General features: G+C 46.7%; 1 protein-coding gene across 3 annotated transcripts in view; it reads right to left on the reverse strand.

Moving 5' to 3' along the window:
• The window catches only part of LOC147124345 (solute carrier family 28 member 3-like), a 159,239-nt gene that overhangs the window by 107,587 nt on the left and 31,298 nt on the right, over nucleotides 1–20,354 (reverse strand). For all 3 annotated transcript variants that reach the window (XR_015078083.1, XM_085985264.1, XM_085985259.1), the window contains one exon: nucleotides 1,261–1,374. Coding sequence is in view for 2 of the 3 variants with exons in the window: in XM_085985264.1 (XP_085841390.1) it covers nucleotides 1,261–1,374 (114 nt within the window). In the remaining variant the exon portion in view is untranslated. The remainder of the gene's footprint in view (nucleotides 1–1,260; nucleotides 1,375–20,354) is intronic.

A 20,354-nucleotide genomic window follows, 5' to 3' on the forward strand; every position in this document is an offset into this window, starting at 1 on the left:
ACACAGCCTTTGCTCATTTGGATTTCACTGACATTTGTTTCACTCTTCCTCCCAACTCCAAACTCCTTCAACTTGCATCTTTGGATTTTCCCTTTAAATACTGGAGTTGAGATTGCATCATGCGGGTCCACATTACGCCCGCTGCCGCTGATTGGACAGGAAACCCGAAAGTAAAATTATAATGAGGTGGCTGAGCTAAAACGTCACTGATAGACGTGCTGAACTTACTTCCGGGCTTCGCCCCACCCCACCACAAACTTAGAATTGGGGCAATATATAAAAAATATCAATATAGAAATACATAAACAACATGGGTAATGCCACCATCCACAGCAACACACAACAAGAGTTAATCAAGGACAATCGGGCACAGAAAATAGTGCTCATGTTTTGCAGTCTATCTGATTTTCCACCCCAATAGTGAATCAGCTTTAATTTTTTATTAAATTAGCTTTAATTTTTATTAAATTGCCTATTTCCTTTTTACTAAATTAGTAAATGCGGACAAAAGCCTCGACAATCAGCAAAGGCTCAACCTCAGCATTCCACTGTGGAACTCTACTGCTGACCCTCCCAAAATGTACAGGGGGTCAGGGGAGGAACATCCATGAGCCGGCCTTCAGCAATTTGATGGGCACCCCTTCCTGCCCAGGAACCAGGAAATGCCATAAGCTGGCTGGTTGGGAAAGGGAGTTGGATTCTTCCTCCCACAAAAGGAGTCTGATCGTTCCTCTAGAACCCCACCCCTCGAGCTTCAAGGGTCCAGGCCCGAAACCCAGCTGAACTCCAATAGGCCTCACTTCCATGGCTTTGGGACAGACATGCCTGCTGAGACCAGATATACCAGCAGGCCACCCTCCAACATTACTAAATCAGATCATCACCTCCATTCAATATTTCTACACACCTCCTACCTAGCTGTACATGAAACAGCTTCCCTACCATTGTCCACAGGATCCAAGACTTTAAAAAAAGCAGAGATAACATTGATTACAAATTCCACAAAAAATGTAAACATAATCACAGAATTTAAACCCAAATATTGTTAATACTCCCATGCTTCGTAATAAAAATAAAATGTCAATTATTCAATCACCACAATTCAGTGGCCCTGATATGTTGTATATTAGATAGCATAAAATAACCTATCCTCCTACACACCAAGAGCAATGCCATAGGAGATTGACTGTTATCATATAAATACTTAAAAGGTACAGTGCACTTAAAGTTTTTTCAGAGAATGCCTCTTCTTCCACATACCTGTACTTGTTTCCCCATCCATTCAAAGGCCTGGAATCCTGCATCTGTTCTCAAAATGAAGAGTCCAAAAAGAAACTGCAAGCTTAAGCCCCAGGAAACGGTTCTCCATTTTATCTAGGTATAAACCCAATAAGAACTATTTAAGAAGATGAACTTAATTACAGAACCATCATTTTAGCATTTCTCTCATTAAGTGAAAATTTTGTTGGGAACGAGAACCAAACTGAATAGAGAATCAAAATCAATCCAAAAATCAAGCTACTTCAGATGCCGAATCCAAAATCACTACATACAAGTTCAAAAGTATTTCTTCTGGCGATGCAAGTTATTTAATCTACATATAGACAGACCCATTTTTCTTCAAACTCCTTCAGTAACCTTGCTGACATATTCCTTGTTGAATTTCTCATGCTGATGGCAGCCTTTAAACTCTGAAAAATGATTCAGAGTACCTTTTTATTACACTATCTGGGTTTAGATTTGAATTTAGATGGTGTGGATACATACATGCATTTGAACGGAATCACCTTCATCACCCTCCTAATTGTTATTTTTCTTCTAAAGAATGTGTTTTTTGATTGCAGTTATTAACATAATATTTATCATATGAATACAGTATTTCATTATTTCAGAGCAAAAGGCCAGTACTGCCAACCCCACTGCTTCCTAGATCAGGAAATAAAATCTTAAAAATCATGAGATTTGGTATAGAAATCATGAGCTGTTATTTTTTCCCGACCCGACGCTGACTTTTGTTCCCGGACAGGAGACACATTCCGCGAACTTTGCTTCCGGACAGGAAGCGCATGCGCTCTTCTCAGCGGAATCACTGGCCGGAAAAGGTAATTGAGAAAGTGGTCAGCTTCTTTTCTGTGGAAAGGTTGAAGACTGTGGATAAGGATAATGACATTATATGGTTGGATAACATCAAGTGAAAACGAGGAGTTATTAGAGTGCCAATAGGACTGGCGTTGAACTGGTATTATTTGTTTGTTGAAGAAGTTTTCGGGTTCTGGTTAAAAGTAGTTTACTTGAAGTCTTAAGTGATTTTTTGATATGGTTGTGGGACTTTGTATATTGTGGTGTTATTTAGTGTTAAAGAAAGGTAACAGGGAAAAAGACTTAATGTATCACGTCACACCGATTTTTTTTTTAAGCCAAAGTCAAATCGTACAATCTATATCTGATGATCCAAAAGAAAACTGGGGAGTAAAAGCCAGGCACTTTGTAATATATGGGACGATGTAAAATCGGAACCCATCCAAACCTGTTTCTGCCCCAATCCCAAGAAGCATGCCCAGACAAAGGACGGATTTTTCTGGGGTCCGTGCCGGTGCGATCAGAGGCGGGTCCGGTGGGAAATTTGCAATAACTTGAAGTGGTCAGAAACCCACCGTCATCCTGCCCCCCACGCACCTATCCCTCGGGCATGTTTGTCAGCGCGGCAGCAACCCGAACAGGAGAGACGGTGAGCTAATTGAAATCATCATCAGGTAGTTGTCAAACACTTAGGCCATGATTTTCCGAGTGGAGGCGGCTTTGATGTTTTGCGGGTTCCGGTCCCGCTCCCGCTGCCCGTTTCAGCCGCCCTGGAATTACAATTTTTGCTTAAGTGAGCTGATTAAGCCAGTCGTGCATGCTACCCGGCCTAATCAGTGGGTTTGGGTCTGCTGCTCGCCTCTGCCAACGTCTCTCAGCCAGCTAGCTGCATTTAAGGTGCCTATGCAGCCTTGTTTTTGATCCATCCTTTCCTGCTGCTTCTCGATGTGGCACTTCTGAAAATGACTACTGCAAGACCCAAGACATCTCCCAAATTTGATGACGACTCCCTCCATGCTCTTGGAGAGAGAGAGAGAGAGAGAGAGAGAGAGAGAGAGAGAGCCAAGAGATACTGTTCCCCTCAAACGGATGGAGGAAGCCTCCTCAGCAAACCAAAGCAGCCTGGCCGCAAATTGCTGATGAGGTGAGCGCCAGGTCTTTGTGTGGTCGCATCTGGGTTCAGTGCAGGAAAAGGTTCAATGACCTGCTACGCACAGCAAAAGCGAGTATAACATCACACTTCCCTTCAATCTGCTCCCCATCTCCTCTCATCACCAGCACTCTGCATTGTCAGCCTAATCCTGCACAACCCACTTTACCCTTACATCCCTTAACCATCCCTCTCTATGTACAGAATCACTTCACTATTCTCCTATGCACCCCTCATACTCGCCATCACTGTTAGGCAATGACAACTAACAATGCACAGGGAGGGCCATTGGTATTGGCACCTCACTCCATCTTTATCTCTTTCTAAGCATCTATGCTATGGATTCTCTACACTGACTCCAACATTCTCACTCAAACTCCACTTGTGACCCTCATTGCAGGAAGAGAGCCCACAATAAGAGGGAGAGGGACAGGACAGGAGGAGGGCCACCTTCGATTGCCCACTTGACTACCGCTGAGGAGGCTGCGCTCGACATCGTCGGAGGTGCTGAGCATCTGGAAGTGGGGGGGACGGTCAGACGGGCGCAGTAGAGCAAGCTGGTGACAGCATACATTTGCAGCCCTGGTGGCGGCGGTGGTGGGCCACTTGTTCCTCAGGCAGCAGTAAGTCACACTGCTGTGTGATGTTGTGCATTGCACAGCAGACCACGATGATTCTGGATACCCTGGCTGGTGAGTAATGTAGGGCTCCACCTGATCTGTCGAGGCATCTGAATCGCATTTTGAGCAAGCCGATGGTTTGCTCGATGATGGCTCTGGTGGAAATGTGGCTGGCATTGTAGTGCTCCTCAGCTTCATTTGATGGCCTCCTCAACAGCATCATTAGCCACGTCTTCAGGGGATAGCCCTTGTCTCCAAGTAGCCATACGGAAAGTTGGGTTGGCGATTGAAGAGCTGAGGCACAGTAGACTGCCGCAGGATGAACGAGTCATGGCACCTGCCATGGAACATGGCGCAAACATGCATAATGTTCTTCCTGTGGTTACACACTAGCTGGATGTTAAGGGAGTGGAAGCCCTTGCGGTTCACAAATACAGCTGGGTTGTGATGGGGTGCCCTAATGGCCACATGTGTGCAGTCAACGATGCCCTGCACCCTTGGCAAGCCTGCCATATTTGCAAAGCCAACTGCACGCGCGGTTACACTTGCTTCATCCGTGGAGAAGTGGTTGTAATTGTGCGCCTTTGCAAAGAGGGCATGGTAACCTGCGTGATGCAAGTGTGTGCGGCCGACTGAGAGATGCCGCTGATGTCTGCTGCTGATCCCTGGAAGGACCCTGAAGCAAAAAAATTGAGGGCGGTGGTGACTTTGACTGCCATTGGTAAGGAGCATCCACCCACTCCTCTGGGCACCAGGTGTTGGTGCAGCATTGCGCAGATGTCAGCGACTACCTCTCGCGAAGTATCAGCCTCCTTTGACACTGCTGCTCAGACATGTTGAAGAAGCTCACCCTCTGCCTGTAAACCGTGTTGGGAGTATCTCCTGCGGAAAGGTGCAACCCTGCGCTACGCCCTCTGCAGCATCAGGTGGGTGAGGAAGAGGTTGGCATTCTTCTTGTTGCTGCTGCTGTTGTGCCTGGTTCTGCTGCTGCTGCGGCTGCTCTTCCTCCAATTCGGAGGACCAGGATGAGAGGATATAAATGGTTCCCATTCCGCTGGTATATATGTCAGTTGAGGAATAGATATTATAAGTGCGGTGTATGTAACCTGTTCCACCTTAAGAGAACTACCTTAAGAGATGTACTACTTTCTCTTGGCTGCTGTATACTGTAATACCGGTGGTGACCACACTGGTATATAAGTGTTGTGTAGGGATTTGCTGGGCAGTTCAGCCCTGACCTCCAAATAGTAAAGACCTGTTAAAGTTATTCTTGTGGTCTGTGTCCAATGATTTATAATAAGCATAACTGGGACACACAGACTTAACAATAAGTGCTCAGGCAATGTGGGGGAGAGGGTTTTCCAAGGAGGTCACAGTGCATATGGATCTCAGCTTAACCACTTACAAGCCCAATAGACCTGCAAAAAGTGTTCCAACACCTCAAAACAGAAAGTTCTGTCATCTGAAAGTCAGCCATGTTACACTTCCGCTTTTATACTACAGGTGCAGCTGTCAAGAATTCGCACAGTAGCTGAACCCGACACAATCAGCTGGTGTGTTTTGCGAATGGCGTGGAACACGCTGAAAATGTGGTAAAATGGGAAGAGCCTGCTAAAATCGGATTATGTAGGCAGTTAACAAGCTGTTAACTGCCTTAAGCGCATCTCCCGACGCTTGGTGGCGGGTCTGATCGGGACTCCCAAACCCGACACTTGGCAAAGTTGCATGGAGGCAGGGTGACGGCGGGTTCGGAACCCACCGTCAATCAAAGCGATTTTAACCTTTGACCCTCCTCCAAAATCGCGGCCTTAAGAGTCTTTTTAAACCGACATTTTAAATTTCCCTGACTGACCACGGAATCACGCAACTCAGGAACCACATCTGTCAACCTGAGGCAGAAGTTGAGTGGTCACTGATCCAGCTGATTAGTGCACAGCATGGAAAGTACAATAAAAATTCCCACGTCACAGCTGATCACTTTCCTCAGGCAGAAGCTGTTGCTGACAGCATTGCCAGCACAGATTTAGCTTTCTACAGGCTGCAAGTGTTTGCAGCAAAGTCACCCTCCAGTGCCACCTCATTAGAACCTAACACATCATTGACAGATTGCTTCTGTCATCTCTACTTGACCTGCCATCTATTCCATCAGTATAGGTGCTGTCTATACTGTCTCACCTTGGTCCTCAGAATCGGACCATGATGAGCCCCAATACCAGCAGCACCAACACCACCACCAGCCAACTCCTCAACGACCTGATGCTGCACAGGACAGAGGGCATCAGCACAGGGCTGCACTGCACCAGAGGCGGTTGCCCGAACACAGGGTATACAGGCAGAGGATGAGCTTCCTCAACATGACTGAGCAGCAGTGCCAAATGAGGCTCAGGCTATCACGCCACGTCATCGCATACGTTTGCACATTGCTGGAGCAAGACTTGCAGCCCACAGGAGCGGGTGGACACACCTTACCAGTGGCTGTCAAAGTCACCAGCGCCCTCAACTACTTCACCTCAGGCTCTTCCCAGGGATCTGCAGCAGACAATTGCGGCATCTCGCAGTCGACCGCCCACAGATGCATCACACAGGTCACCGATGCCCTCTTTGACAAGTCAGCCAATTATATCAACTTTGCCACTGATGAAGCCAGCGTTACTGAGCGGGCGCTCGGCTTTGCCACTCTGGCTGGCTTCCCACGGGCACAGGACATCATCAATTGCACACGTGGCCATCATGGCACCCCATCATCAGCCAGGAGTCTTTGTCAACTGCAAGGGCATCCACTCCCTCAATATGCAGCTCGTCTGCAACCATAGGAAGATCATCATGCATGTTTGTGCAAAATTCCCTGGCAGCTGCCATGACTCTTTCGTCCTGCGCCAGTCCATCCTCCCTCAGCTCTTCGCTCCTCCAAACAGACTTTCCAGCTTGGTGCTTGGAGACAAGAGCTATCCACTGAAGACGTGCTTCATGACACCATTGAGGAGGCCAAGTACTGAGACCCAGGAGAGATATAATGAAAGCCACATTTCCACCAGAGGTCTCAGAGCAGACAATAGGCATGCTGAAAATGCGCATCAGATGCCTTGACAGATCTAGAGGAGCTCTTCAGTACACACCAGCCAGGGTCTCCAGAATCATTGTGATCTGCTGCGCCCTGTGAAACATAGCGCAGCAGCGAGGATTAGCGCTGCATGAGGAGCAAGGCACTGAATGCATAGCCTCTTCAGAGGAGGAGGAGCATCAGCTGGAAGACGAGGAGGAGGAACCTGCGGTCCAGATCCCACCAGCACCCGAGCACATTGCTGCCCGGGAGGGACTCGTCATGGCCAGATTTACCTAACTTTACACAGTACACCCATATTGCTGCCACATGCTGCGTCAGGTTGGCACCACCCCACAGCAACACCATAAAGCATCCCTACAATGACCAAGCCATTCCTTTCACAATGTTACCTCCAGGAATGGTGGTCAGTATGTGTCACCATTCACTCCAATTTACCAAGCCACTTCCAAAGGTGCACACCAATTTGTCCAAAACCGGAAAGTGGTGAAAATAAAGATTTTTATGTGTGGCATCACACGAACAGAAACATTACAGAAACATTGAATAAAACACCCAAGTGGCTACCCTTGTGAATCTACTTGTGTGTCATCTTTCTCTTACGCGTGCTTCTACCCTGTGGTTTCAGCAGAGGTAGCGGCAGCCTGCTCACTTCCCTGTTGCGACTGCATAGACACTTTTGGCGGACATCCTCTGAGTCTTGGAGCCTCTGATGGCCCCATCAAAGTCCGCTCCTCCTGCGACTGTGCAGAGGCAGACTCGGCCATCACTGTCCAAGCAGGCAGCTGGGGCAGCTCTGACGGAGGGGGTGGCAATGGGGGAGGAGTGCGAGTGCTTTGAGAGGAGCCCCCACTTCCATGTGCCCGTTCACCATCATCCCTCTCATGGGCCACCCGCACTTCCTTGCTAGCAAGGAGCTGGAGAGCACCTTGCTGCACATCAGTGGGGCCACGAGGACCAACATCTACATAGACGACCTCTCTACGAGGGATGTCAATGAGCCTCTGCCATCTATTCTCCATAGATAGCCATCTATTCTCCATAGAGAGCATGTGCTCCTGTGACTGGCTCATTAGCTGCTCCATGCAGGTGGCCATTCTATCCATGAAAGGGCCTAGTCGCCATTGCCTGCGACGCGGTGGTGCATATGTTGGAGATGGATTCTCAATTCTCTGCACATTTGCAGACATCGCGGTCGCAAAACCAGTGAAAGCCTCCTGCACTCCTCCAGCAAGGAGTCTCCATTTCTGTCCCTGTCTCCACCATCTGCTCTTGCTCACTTGAGTTGTGAGACACCAGGTGATAACATTACTCTATCTCGCTTGGGATCCACTGAGGTGTGCATATCTGTGCTGGTGCTGGGTGTGCTTATGTCTGGTGATGGTGAGCCCTCAGAGACTGGTGGCTGCTCTGAGGAGTCGTCTTCCTCTTTCTCCTGGACAGTAGTGGGGGGGCCTCTTGATGGAGCTGTGAGAGAGTAAAGAGATGTTAGATATGTCCTATGAAGAATGGGTTACAGATACCATTATGCACATGGTGACCATTCACTGGCTACTGACATCAGTCCCCAAATGAGTGATTGATGTTTGCCGTGTAGCTGTATGATATGTAATTCTGTCACCAGGTTGCCAAGATGTCCCCTTCTCCGTCTCCCAACTCCAGCTGGTTGGCGACTCCCGAAACTTCTAAGGCAGCCTCCTCTGCTGTTGTTAGGGTCACCAATGATGACGTTCCACCTCCGGTTCTCTCCCTCTTATTGTGGGCGCTCTTTTCTTGCAAGGAGGGAAAGAGGAGAAGGTTGAGTGACAGTGATGGAATGAGCATAAGGAATGGATGGGTTACATCTTGAGAGGGAGACTATGATGTAGTGGGGTGCCAAAGCCAGGTGGCCTCCTTGTGTGTTAGTTGGTATGATTTCATTAGGATGAAGGGGAGTGCGAGGTGTGGCTCGTCAGATGGGGACAGGAGTATGCAGATAGAGAGGGATGGCTGGACATGCAAGGTATGTTGGTGTGAGTAAGGGTTGGGAAGGCAGAGTGGTGGGGATGTGATGAGAGGCGCAGCAGGATGAAGTTGAGTGTGACTTTGTACTCACCTTTCCTGATCTAATGAGATAATTGAAACGTTTGCGGCACTGCACCCAGGTCCTCCTCACAACAGCCCTGCTGTTTACCTCTTCTGCTATATGGAGCCAGGCTCTTTTGGTCTCCTGGGGAGGTCTCTTCCCATTAGAAGGGAAGCAGACCTCCCTGCGCGCTCTGACTTCCTTCACAAGCATGTGGAGGCAGTCAGTCATCGGAGAACCTGGGTGCAGCCCTCTGTCTCCGTGCAGTCATCTCTGGAAATGTTTGCAACACTCAAATGGTGCAGTGTGCTGCCTTGCACACTCCTAGATGAACCTTCAAATGCAATGTGGCCATGGCTCCTTTAAATATCCTGGCTGAAAACGCATAACCGATGACGTCATCAGACCCACACCATTTAATAGGGCCGGGTAACGCGCAGGGCGGGCTTAATAGACCCTTTTAATGCAAAGTCGATTTCAGGAGTGGGATGGAATCAACAACGGGGTCGCAACCCGCAACCAACCCACTCAGGTAAACAAAATTTTGGCCAAAGTGTCTAGAAAAAATTATAACCTTTGAACACATTTAAACACTATCGTCGTGCCACATAACATACCTCATTTTTGGTCGCCTTATCTGAGGAAGGATGTTCTTGCCATGGAGGGAGTGCAGCGAAGATTCACCAGACTGATACCTGGGATGGCAGGAATGACATATGAGGAGAGATTGGGTCGATTGAGCTTATACTCACTGGAGTTTAGAAGAATGAGAGGGGATCTCATTGAAACTTATAAAATTCTAACAGGACTGGACAGACTGGATGTTCCCGATGGCAGGGGAGTCCTGAACCAGGGGTCACAGTCTAAGGATAAGGGGTAAGCCATTTAGGACTGAGATGAGGAGGAATTTCTTCACCCAGAGAGTGGTGAACCTCTGGCATTCTCTACCACAGAAGGCAGTGGAGGCCAATTCATTAAATATATTCAAGAAGGAGTTGGATATATTTCTTAAGGCTAAAGGGATCAAGGGATATGGGGAGAAGGCAGGGACAGGGTACTGAATTTGGATGATCAGCCATGGTCTCATTGAATGGCCTACTCCTATTTTCTATGTTATGTTTCCATGTTAGCTTTGATTATATTTAGCAGTAAGTCTTCGGCTATTGCACGTTCCCCTTCAGCTGGCCATTGAGTCCAGTATTTGCCTTGACGGTGTATAGCTTCTTCATTGTGTTTCTTCCAAGCCAGGTACACTTTACCAAACACCCCTCGACTGATGGGTTTGACGACAGCGAAGTCCTCAATGCTGGGGGATGCGGCACCTTTATCAGCCTCATATCCCTTTACGAGCCAGCAATACAAACATTGCTTTTACTTGGAACCTCCATATTACAATTCTAATCGAGACCATTCCTTCCAATTCCAATGGAACACACGGACTGTGCCACGCAAACACTGATGCACGCCTTGCAACCGGCTGTGCATTTACTTTTCAAAACGGTTTTGAAAGTTCCGCTCGGGTCCTTCACCAAAAGCTTAGTTCCCAACAGGTGACTTGGTGATTTAACAAGATGTCGAACTGGAGTAATATCCAACATTATCATCCAGTTCGGGAATTTTTTTTGGTTTTGTTTTTGTACTAGCTTTTGAACTGACTTTTTTTTTTTTTTAAATCTCTTTAATCTGTGTATTTTGACAAATGTGAGCAGGCACTGATGAAGCTGCATTAATGGATCCTAGAAGCATGGTGTATTCACGGCCTGGAGCTGTGCCGCAGGTTGTAATAGTAGATTTATATGATTATTTATTTATTCTTTAACGCTGCTAAAGGGTTTGTGCAGCGCTCGGAGTCGCTCGTAATAGATTTGGCTTTGAGCTTTTACATTTGGGTAGAAAACTGCGCAAATCAGCATTTTTTTTTTCTCGCGCATGCGCAAATCGGCATGTTTTTCCCTCCCAAAAAAAATTGCGAGATTTAGGAGTTCCATCGCAAGATCCAAAATCACATGCCTCGCAATGGAATCGTGAGAGTTGGCGATACTGAAAGGCCTTTAATTCCTAAGATGTGTTTTCTGTCAAAAAAAATTTTAATTTTTTTTAAGTAATTTCCCCTCCCCACGAGTTCGAAATACCAAGCCTGCTGACTTTCTCATGTTCATGATGCCCTCCCTGAGCTGGGTGGCCAAAATCATCAGTCTGCAGAATTCAAGGGCAAAGCAGCATAGTGGTTGCGTTACTGGATTAGTGGTCCACAAGCCTGGATGAATAATCCAGAGAACAGGAGTTCAAATCTCACCGCAGCACTTTGGGAATTTGAATTCATGGTAAAAAAAGTGACCAGACTTCTCCATTACCATCCCTGGGCATTTCCTGTCTCACCAGAGGCAAGCAGTATAGAGTCTGGGGAGTCCTAAACATTAACTCTGGATCCCATGAAGTTTCATGACGTCAGGTCAAACATGGGCATGGAAACCAGCTGCTGATTACCACATACTGCCCACCCTCAGCTGATGAATCAGTATTCCTCTATGTTGAACACCACTTGGAGGAAGCACTGAAGGTAGCAAAGGCATAGAATGTACTCTGGGTGGGAGATTTCAATATCCATCACCAAGAGTGGCTTGGTAGTACCAACACTAACCAAGCTAGCAGAGTCCTGAAGGACATAGCTGTCAGACTAAACTTGCAGCAGGCAGTGAGAGAACCAACACGAGGGGATAACCTTTGTGACGTCATCCTCACCAATCTACCTGTCTCAGTTGCATTTCCTCATGTCAGCATTGGTAGAAATGACCACTGCATAGTCCTTGTGGAGACCTAGTCCAGTCTTCACACCGAGGACATGCTCCATCATGTCGTGTGGCACTATCACTGTGCTAAGTGGATAAATTAACAGATCTAGTAGCTTAAAACTGGGCATCCATGAGGCGCTATGGGCCATCTGCAGCAGCAGAATTGTATACCACCACAACCTGTAACCGCATGGCTTTCTCTCAATCCTCCATCACCATCAAGCCAGCTGACATTGTGACTCAATGAAGAATGTAGAAAAGTATGCCAGGAGCAGCATTAGATATAGCTAAAAATGGAGTGCCAACCTCATGGCACTACAACACAGGATTGCATGCTAAGCAGCATGCTATAGACAGAGCTAAGTGATCCCACAACAGATCAGGTCAAAGCGATGCAACCCTGCCACATCCAGTCATTAATGGTGGTGGACAATTGAGCAACTAATGGGAAGATGAGGCTCCATGAACATCCCCATCCTCAATAATGGTGGGGACCAGCATGTTAGTGCAAAAGACAAAGCTGAAGAGTTTGCCACCATCTTCAGCCAGAAATGCCAAGTGGATGATCCTTCTCTGCCCCCTCCGGAGATCACCACCATCGCAGATGTCAGTTTTCAGCCAATTTGATTCACTACATGTGACATCAAGAAATGGCTAAGAGCACTGGACCCAGCAAAGGCTATGGGCCACGATAACATCCAGCTGTAGTGAAGACCTTTGAACTAGATCTAGTACAGCTACAACACCGGTATTTACCAGTCAATGTGGAAAATTGCCCAGTTATGTCAAGTCCCCAAAAAGGAAAAATCCAACCCAGCCATAGTGCTCTTTCAGCCTATTCACAATCATTAACGAAGTGATGGAAGGAGTCGTCACCAGTGCTATCAAGTGGCACTTACTCACGAATAACCTGCTCACCAATGCTCAGTTTCGGTTCTGCCAGAACCACTCGATTCCAGACCTCATTACAACCTTGGTCCAAACGTGGACACAAGAGCTGAATTCCAGACATAAGGTGAGAGTCACTGCCCTTGATATCAAGGCAGCATTTGACCAAGTGTGGCATCAAGGAGCCCTAGTAAAATTGAAGTCAATGGGAATCAGGAGGGAAATTCTCCACTGGCTGGAGTCATACCTAGCACAAGGGAAGATGGTTGTGGTTGTTGAAGGTCAATCATCTCAGCCCTAGGACATCGCTACAGGAGTTCCTCAGGGCAGTGGTCTAGGCTCAACCATCTTCAGCTGCTTCATCAATGACCTATCCTCCATCATATGGTCAGAAGTGGGGATGTTCGCTGATGATTGCAAAGTGTTCAGTTCCATTCGCAACTCCTCAGATAATGAAGCAGTCCATGCCCACATGCAGCAAGACCTGGATGACATTCAGGCTTGGGCTGATAACTGGCAAGTAACATTTGCGTCACAAGTGCCAGGCAATGACTATCTCCAACAAGCGAGAGTGTAGCCACCGCCCCTTGACATTCAATGGCATTGCCATTGCCGAATCTCCCAATATCAACATCCTGGGGGTCACCATTGACCAGAAACTTAACCGGAGAGCCACATAAAAGCTGTAGCTACAAGAACAGATCAGAGGCTTGGCATTCTGTGACATGTGTCTCACCTCCTGACTCCCCAAAGCCTTTCCACCATCTACAGGATAGAATATCTCCACTTGCTTGGATGAGTGCAGCTCCAACAACACTCAAAAAGCTCGACACAAACCAGGACAAAGCAGCCCACTTGATCGGCACCCCGTCCGCCACCTTAAACATTCACTCCCTCCACCACCAGCGCACCGTGGCTGCAGTGTGTACCATTTACAAGATGCACTGCTGCAACTCACTAAGGCTACTTTGAGAGCACCTCCCAAACCCAAGACTTCTACCACCTAGAAGGTCAAGGGCAGCGGGCACATGGGAACACCATCACCTGCACGTTCCTCTCCAAGTTACATAAAAACATAAGAAATAGGAGGAGTAGGCCATATGGCGCCTTGAGCCTGCTCCACCGTTCAACTCATCGATCTCAACTCCACTTTCACGTCCGATCTCCATATCGCTCAATTCCCCCGAGAGTCCAAAAATCTATCTATCTCAACCTTGTATATACTTAAAGACTCAGCATCCACAGCCTTCTGGGGCAGAAAGTTCCTCCTCATCTCAGTCTTACCCCTTATCTCAGGATAAGGTGGCCTACCCCTTATCCTGAGACTATGTCCCCTAGTTCTAGATACACTAGCCAGGGGAAACAACCTCTCAGCATCAACCCTGTCAATCCCCTTCAGAATCTTGTATGTTTCAATGAGATCACACCTCATTCTTCTAAACTCGAGAGTATAGGCCCATTCCACACAATCTCTCATCATAGGACAGCCCTCTCATCCCAGGAATCAATCTAATGAATCTTCGTTGCACCGCCTCCAAGGCAAGTATATCCTTCCTTAGATAAGGAGACCAAAACTGTGCAGTTTCCAGGTGTGGTCTCACTCAGGTCCTGTACAATTGTAGCAAGACTTCCTTACTCTTATACTCCAACTCCCTTGCAATAAAGGCCAACATACCATTTGCCTTCCTTATTGCTTGCTGTACCTGAATGTTAGCTTTGTGTTTCTTGCACGAGGACACCCAAATCTCTCTGAACACCAACATTTAAATGTTTCTCACCATTTAAAAAATATTCTGTTTTTCTATTCTTCCTACCAAAGTGAATAACCTCTCATTTCCCTACATTATACTCCACCTTATTGCCCATTCACTTAGTCTATATATATCCCTTTGCAAACTCTGTGTTCTCCTCACAGCTTACTGTCCCACCTAGCTTGGTATTGTCAGCAAACTTGGATACATTACATGCGGTCAGATTGTAAATAGCTGAGGCCCCAGCACTAATCCTTGCGGCACCCCACTAGTTACAGCCTGCCAACCTGAAAATGACCAGTTTATCCCTACTCTCTGGTTAATGGACAGAAAACAATCATCTATCCATGCTACTATATTACCCCCAACCCCATAAGCCCTCATCTTGTGTAATAACCTTTTATGTGGCACCTTATCAAATGCCTTTTGGAAATCCAAATATACTACATCCACTGGTTCCCCTTTATCTACCCTGCTAGTTACATCCTCAAAAAACTCTAATAAATTTGTCAAATACAATTTCCCTTTCATAAAACCATGTTGACTCTGCCTAATCATGTTATGATTTTCTAAGTGCCCTGATACCACTTCCTTAACAATGGATTCCAGCATTTTCCCAACAACTGATGTCAGGCTAACTGGCCTGTAGTTCCGTTTTCTCTCTCCCTCCTTTCTTGAATAGTGGTGCTATATTTGCTACCGGTCAATCCACTGGGACCGTTCTAGAATCTAGGGAATTTTGGAAGATCAAAACCAATACATCCACTACCTCTTAAAACCCTAGGGTCTAGGTCGTCAGGTCCAGGGGATTTGTCGGCTTTTAGTCCCATTAGTTTCGCTAGTACTTTTTCTCTACTTATATTAATTACGTTAAGTTCCTCACCCTCATTAGACCCTGGGTTCCCCACCATTTTTGGTATGCTTTTTGTGTCTTCTACTGTGAAGACAGATACAAAATATTTGTTTAACTTTTCTGCCATTTCCTCATTCCCCCTAATAATTTCTCCTGTCTCAGCCTCTAAGGGACCAATGTTTACTTTTGCTACTCTCTTCCTTTTCACATATTTGTAGAAGCTCTTAGAATCTGTTTTTATATTTCTTGCTAGTTTTCGCTCATTCTATTTTTTTCCTTATCAATTTTTTGGTCATCCTTTGCTGGTTTCTGAAACTCTCCCAATCCTCAGGCTTACTACTATTCTTCGCAACATTATAAGCTTTTTCCTTCAATCTAATGCTATCCTTAACTTCTTTAGTTAGCCACGGATAGATGGATCACTTTTCCCGTGGAGTTTGTTTCTCAATGGAATGTATTTTTGTTGAGAATTTAAAATATTTCTTTAAATGCTAGCCACTGCGTATCTAGCGCCATACCTTTTAATCTATTTTTCCAATCTACCTTGGCCAACTTGCCCCTCATACCTATGTAATTGGCTTTATTTAAGTTTAATACTCTAGTTTCTGACTTAGGCAAGTCAGTCTAAAACTTAGTGAAATTCCATCATATTATGATCATCCTGCCCCAGAGGATCCTTTATGATGAGATTGCTAATGAACCCTGTCGCATTACATAATACAAGATCTAAAATAGCCTGTTCTCTGGTTGGTTCCATGACATATTGTTCTTGGAAACTGTCCCAAATGCATTCCATGAACTCGCCCTCCAGACTACCTTTTGATTTGATCAGTCTATATGAAGATTAAAGTCACCCACAATTATTGCATTACCTTCGTTACAAGCTCCTACTATTTCTTGATTAATATTCTGTCCAATGGTATAGCTACTGTTGGGGAGGCCTATATGTTACTCCCACCAGTGTTTTCTGCCCCTTATTATTCCTTAACTCCACCCATACTAATTCTACTTCCTGATCTTCCGAGCCAAAATCCTCTCTCTACTGTCCTTATGTCATCCTTTATTATCAGGGCTCCCCCCTCACCTTTTCCATTCTGCCTGTCTTTTCGAAACATCAAGTACCCTGGAACATTTAGTTCCCAAACTTGGTTACCTTGCAACCGTGTCTGTGTAATGATTAGATCAAACCCTTTTATCTCTATTCGTGCCACTAGTTCGTCTATCTTGTTACGAATGCTTCATGCATTCAGATAAAGAGCCTTTAATTTAATTTTTTTACCATTATTCCCTGCTTTGACCTTATTCTCTGCTGTACTGCTACTGTTAAACTCCATCCCTTCCTGTCACACTCTGCTTATTTTTACCCAAATTGCTACACTGGTCTCTTGCCTTGACCGTTCTCTTTAGATTTCTAAATTTCCCCTCACTTGACCCCTCCCCCCACTTTTTTTTTTTTTTTTTTGTTAAGTTTAAAGCCTTATCTGCAGCCCAAGTTATTCGATTCACCAGGACGCTGGTCACAGCCCAGTTTAAGTGGCGCCCGTCCCGATGGAACAGCTCCCTCTTTCCCCAGTACTGGTGCCAGTGCCCCGTGAATTGAAACCACTTCTTCCCACACCACTCTGAGCCACACATTTAACTCTCTGATCTGCTTGACCCTATGCCAATTTGTGCGTGGCTCAGGTAGTAATCCAGAGATTACTCCTCTTGAGGTTCTGCTTATTAATTTAGACCCTAGCTCCTCAAACTCCCTCAGCAGAATCTCATTCTTAGTTCTATCTATGTCGTTGGTTCCTACATGGACCACGACAACTGGATCCGCCCCCACCAAGTTCTTCTCCAGCCGCGAGATATCCTTAACTCTGGCATCGGGCAGGCAACACAGTCTGCGGTACTCTCTTTCGCAGCTGCAGAGAACAGTATCTATCCGCCTGACTATAATGTCCCCTACCGCTACCACATTCCTTCCTTCTCCCCCCACTCGGATGGCCCCATGTACCACGGTCAGTTTGCCCATCCTCCCTGCACTCCTTTTCCTCATCCACAGGTAGCAAGTGCCTCGTACCTGTTGGACAAGGTCAAGGGCTGAGGATCCTCCATCACTACATCCTGGGTCCCCATACCTGCCTGACTCACAGTCACACCCTCCTGTCCCTGACCAGTGACGAACTCTAAAGTACTACTTAACTTAAAGGGTGTAACTGCCTCCTGGAACAAAGTGTCCAGATAACTCTCCCCCTCCCTGATGCATCACAATGTCTGCAGCTCGTACTCCAGCTCAACAACTCGGAGCTGAAGTTCCTCGAGTTGCAGAGACTTACTGCAGATATGGTTGCTTGGGATCGCGATGCTCTCCACAAGCTCCCACATGCTGCAGTTACGACACACCACCTGCCCTGCCATCTCTAACCTTGTTTTATTTATTAATTAGTTAAAGCTTTATTCAATCAATATTTTAGGTTTGTTTGATTATTTTATCTAGATTAAGTTATATTTTATCTAGTTTAAGTTATATTTTATCTAGTTTGTTATTAATTTTAAGTACTAGCAAGTTACAGTTCCTCAGCTCTTAATTTAATCCTCTTCCCTAACTCAGAGCAAAAAAAAAGCTGTAATACTCACCAACCAATCACCTACCTGCTCCCGTGACATCACTCTTTGATTTTTTGTTGTTGTTGTTGTTGTTTTTGAATCAGAGCCTCGCCACTTCAATTCAGGTCCGCTCTCGGACCGCTCTTTACCCTCTCGCCCTTGCCATTGCTTCAATTCAGGTCCGCTGTCGGGCCACTCTTTATCCTCTCGCCACTGCTGCAGCTTTAACTCAGGTCCACTCTCGGGCCGCTCTTTATCCTATCGCCGCTGCTTTAATGCAGGTTCTCTCTTGGGCCGCTCTTCATCCTCTCGCCACTGCCGCTGCTTTAATTCAGATCCGCTCTTGGGCCGCTCTTTATCCTCTCGCCACTGCCGCTGCTTTAATTCAGATCCACTCTCGGGCCGCTCTTTATCCTCTCCCAGCTGCCACTGTATACAGTTACATACCATCCTGACTTGGAAATATATCACCATTCCTTTATCGTCGCTGGGTCAAAATCCTGGAACTCCCTCCCTAACAACACTATGGGAGTACCTTCACCACAGGGACGGCAGCAGTTCAAGAAGGCAGCTCACCACCACCTTCACAAGGGCAATTAGGGATGGACAATAAATGCTGGCCATGCCAGCGACGTCCACATCCCAGGAACGAATAAAAAACTAAAACCACCTATTTCCACCTCCATAACATCGCCCGTCTCCACCCCTGACTTAGCTCATCTGCTGCTGAAACCCTCATCCATGTCTTTGTTATCTCTAGACTTGACTATTCCAATGCACTTCCTGGCCAGCCTCCCACACTACGTAAACTTGAGGTCATCCAAAACTCAGCTGCCCATGTCCTAACTCGCACCAAGTCCGGTTCACCCATCACCCGTGCTCGCTGACCTGCATTGGCTCCCAGTTAAGTTACGCCTCAATTTAAATTCTCATCCTTGTTTTCAAATCCCTCCATGGCCTCGTTCCTCCCCATCTCTGTAATCTCCTTCAGCCCCACAAATCCCCGAGATATCTGCGCTCCTCTAATTCTGCCTTCTTGAGCATCCCCGATTTTAATCGCTCAACCATTGGTGGCCGTGCCTTCAGCTGCCTAAGCCCCAAGCTCTGGAATTCCCTCCCTAAACCTCTCCGCCTCTCATTCCTCGTTTAAGATGCTCCTTAAAACCTACCTCTTTGACCAAGCTTTTGGCCATCTGCCCTAATTTCTCCTTATGTGGCTTGGTGTCAAATATTTTTGTCTTATAACACTCCTGTGAATCGCCTTGGGACATTTTACTATGTTAAAGGCGCTATATAAATACAAGTTGTTGTTCTTGGCAATCATATATCTTGTATGTTATAGCACCAAATCAAACTGACACCTGAAGGTACGTGTGTGCTGATTCAGTCAAGGTGAGATGGAGGCTAGGCACTGGGGTCTCACTCTGAACTCTTCAAAATGTTAACAACTGCATGTTTTGTCTCCAGAGCAGATTTTTGCTCCATTGATTTCAATGGAATGAAAATTGCACAGGTTCTACAACAGCCAAGTTACAGCCAGACGGCAAAGTCAAAAATTACCCCTCGTGACTGGTACTAACATTGGGTGGAAAATATGTTTCAGTTCCCAGCACTGACATCCCTCATCTTGATTTTTTTTTTTTTTTCCCCTCATCTTGATTAAGTTTAAGTACAAAACTTCACCATTTTGAATGGCTGAATTTGAAACTTAAAATATTTTTAACATGACTCGCTCTACAGGGGTTTTGGACATACATGACCAATAAAGGGTATAATTAAAGACTATGGGGGAGAAATTTGGTTGATAGCGCCACCGATTAACGCCTAAAGAGGCCGAGAAGTGGGGCGCTAGCCAATTTCTGGGCGGGCGCGAGGCGCCTCGCCCCATATTGAGCATGCATTTAGCGCCGGCGCTAAATCTTAGCGCCCGCTCATGGGCGCAGGCTGATTATGACGTCATTTGAGTGTGCAACGCCTTTTGGGTGCCCCGGACCGGAAATTCAGTGGCGCCCCGCTCCGTAGCGCCTGGCGCTAATAGTGACAGCTTACCTGGGCCTTACCAAGTCGCTCTCGGGCTGGAGGAGCGTTATTTAAAGGGGACTGGTGTGGTTTAAAAGCAGCAGCCATTTTTGGATCACAACTTCCTCGAGAGCTACAAAAAGTTGCTGAGCTGCACACCGAGAGCCATTTGACCACTGAGCCAGCGCAGGCAGACGATCTTCAGCCTTCTGACCATCACCTTGCTGTTGGTGAGCCTTGACAATGGGGAACCTTCCTGTGGGCACTTATTATGGGGGCTGCATTGGAGGGGAACGTCCTGCTGCTGAATCATCTGGAAAGGGCACTGAGACGCAGGGAGAGGGGGGGCGGGCATGGCCAGACGGAGGAGGGCCAACAGACGTCGCCACAGCAGACCTTACGCTGGCAGGGTTATCCGACAGCAGTTTTCCTAAATGAACATGTCGGAGGAGCAGTGTGTCAGAAGGCTGCGATTTAGAAAGGA

This window comes from Somniosus microcephalus, chromosome 1 (assembly GCF_052327205.1).
Source record: "Somniosus microcephalus isolate GS21.2 chromosome 1, FLI_Smic_1.0, whole genome shotgun sequence".
Classification (NCBI taxonomy): domain Eukaryota; kingdom Metazoa; phylum Chordata; class Chondrichthyes; order Squaliformes; family Somniosidae; genus Somniosus; species Somniosus microcephalus.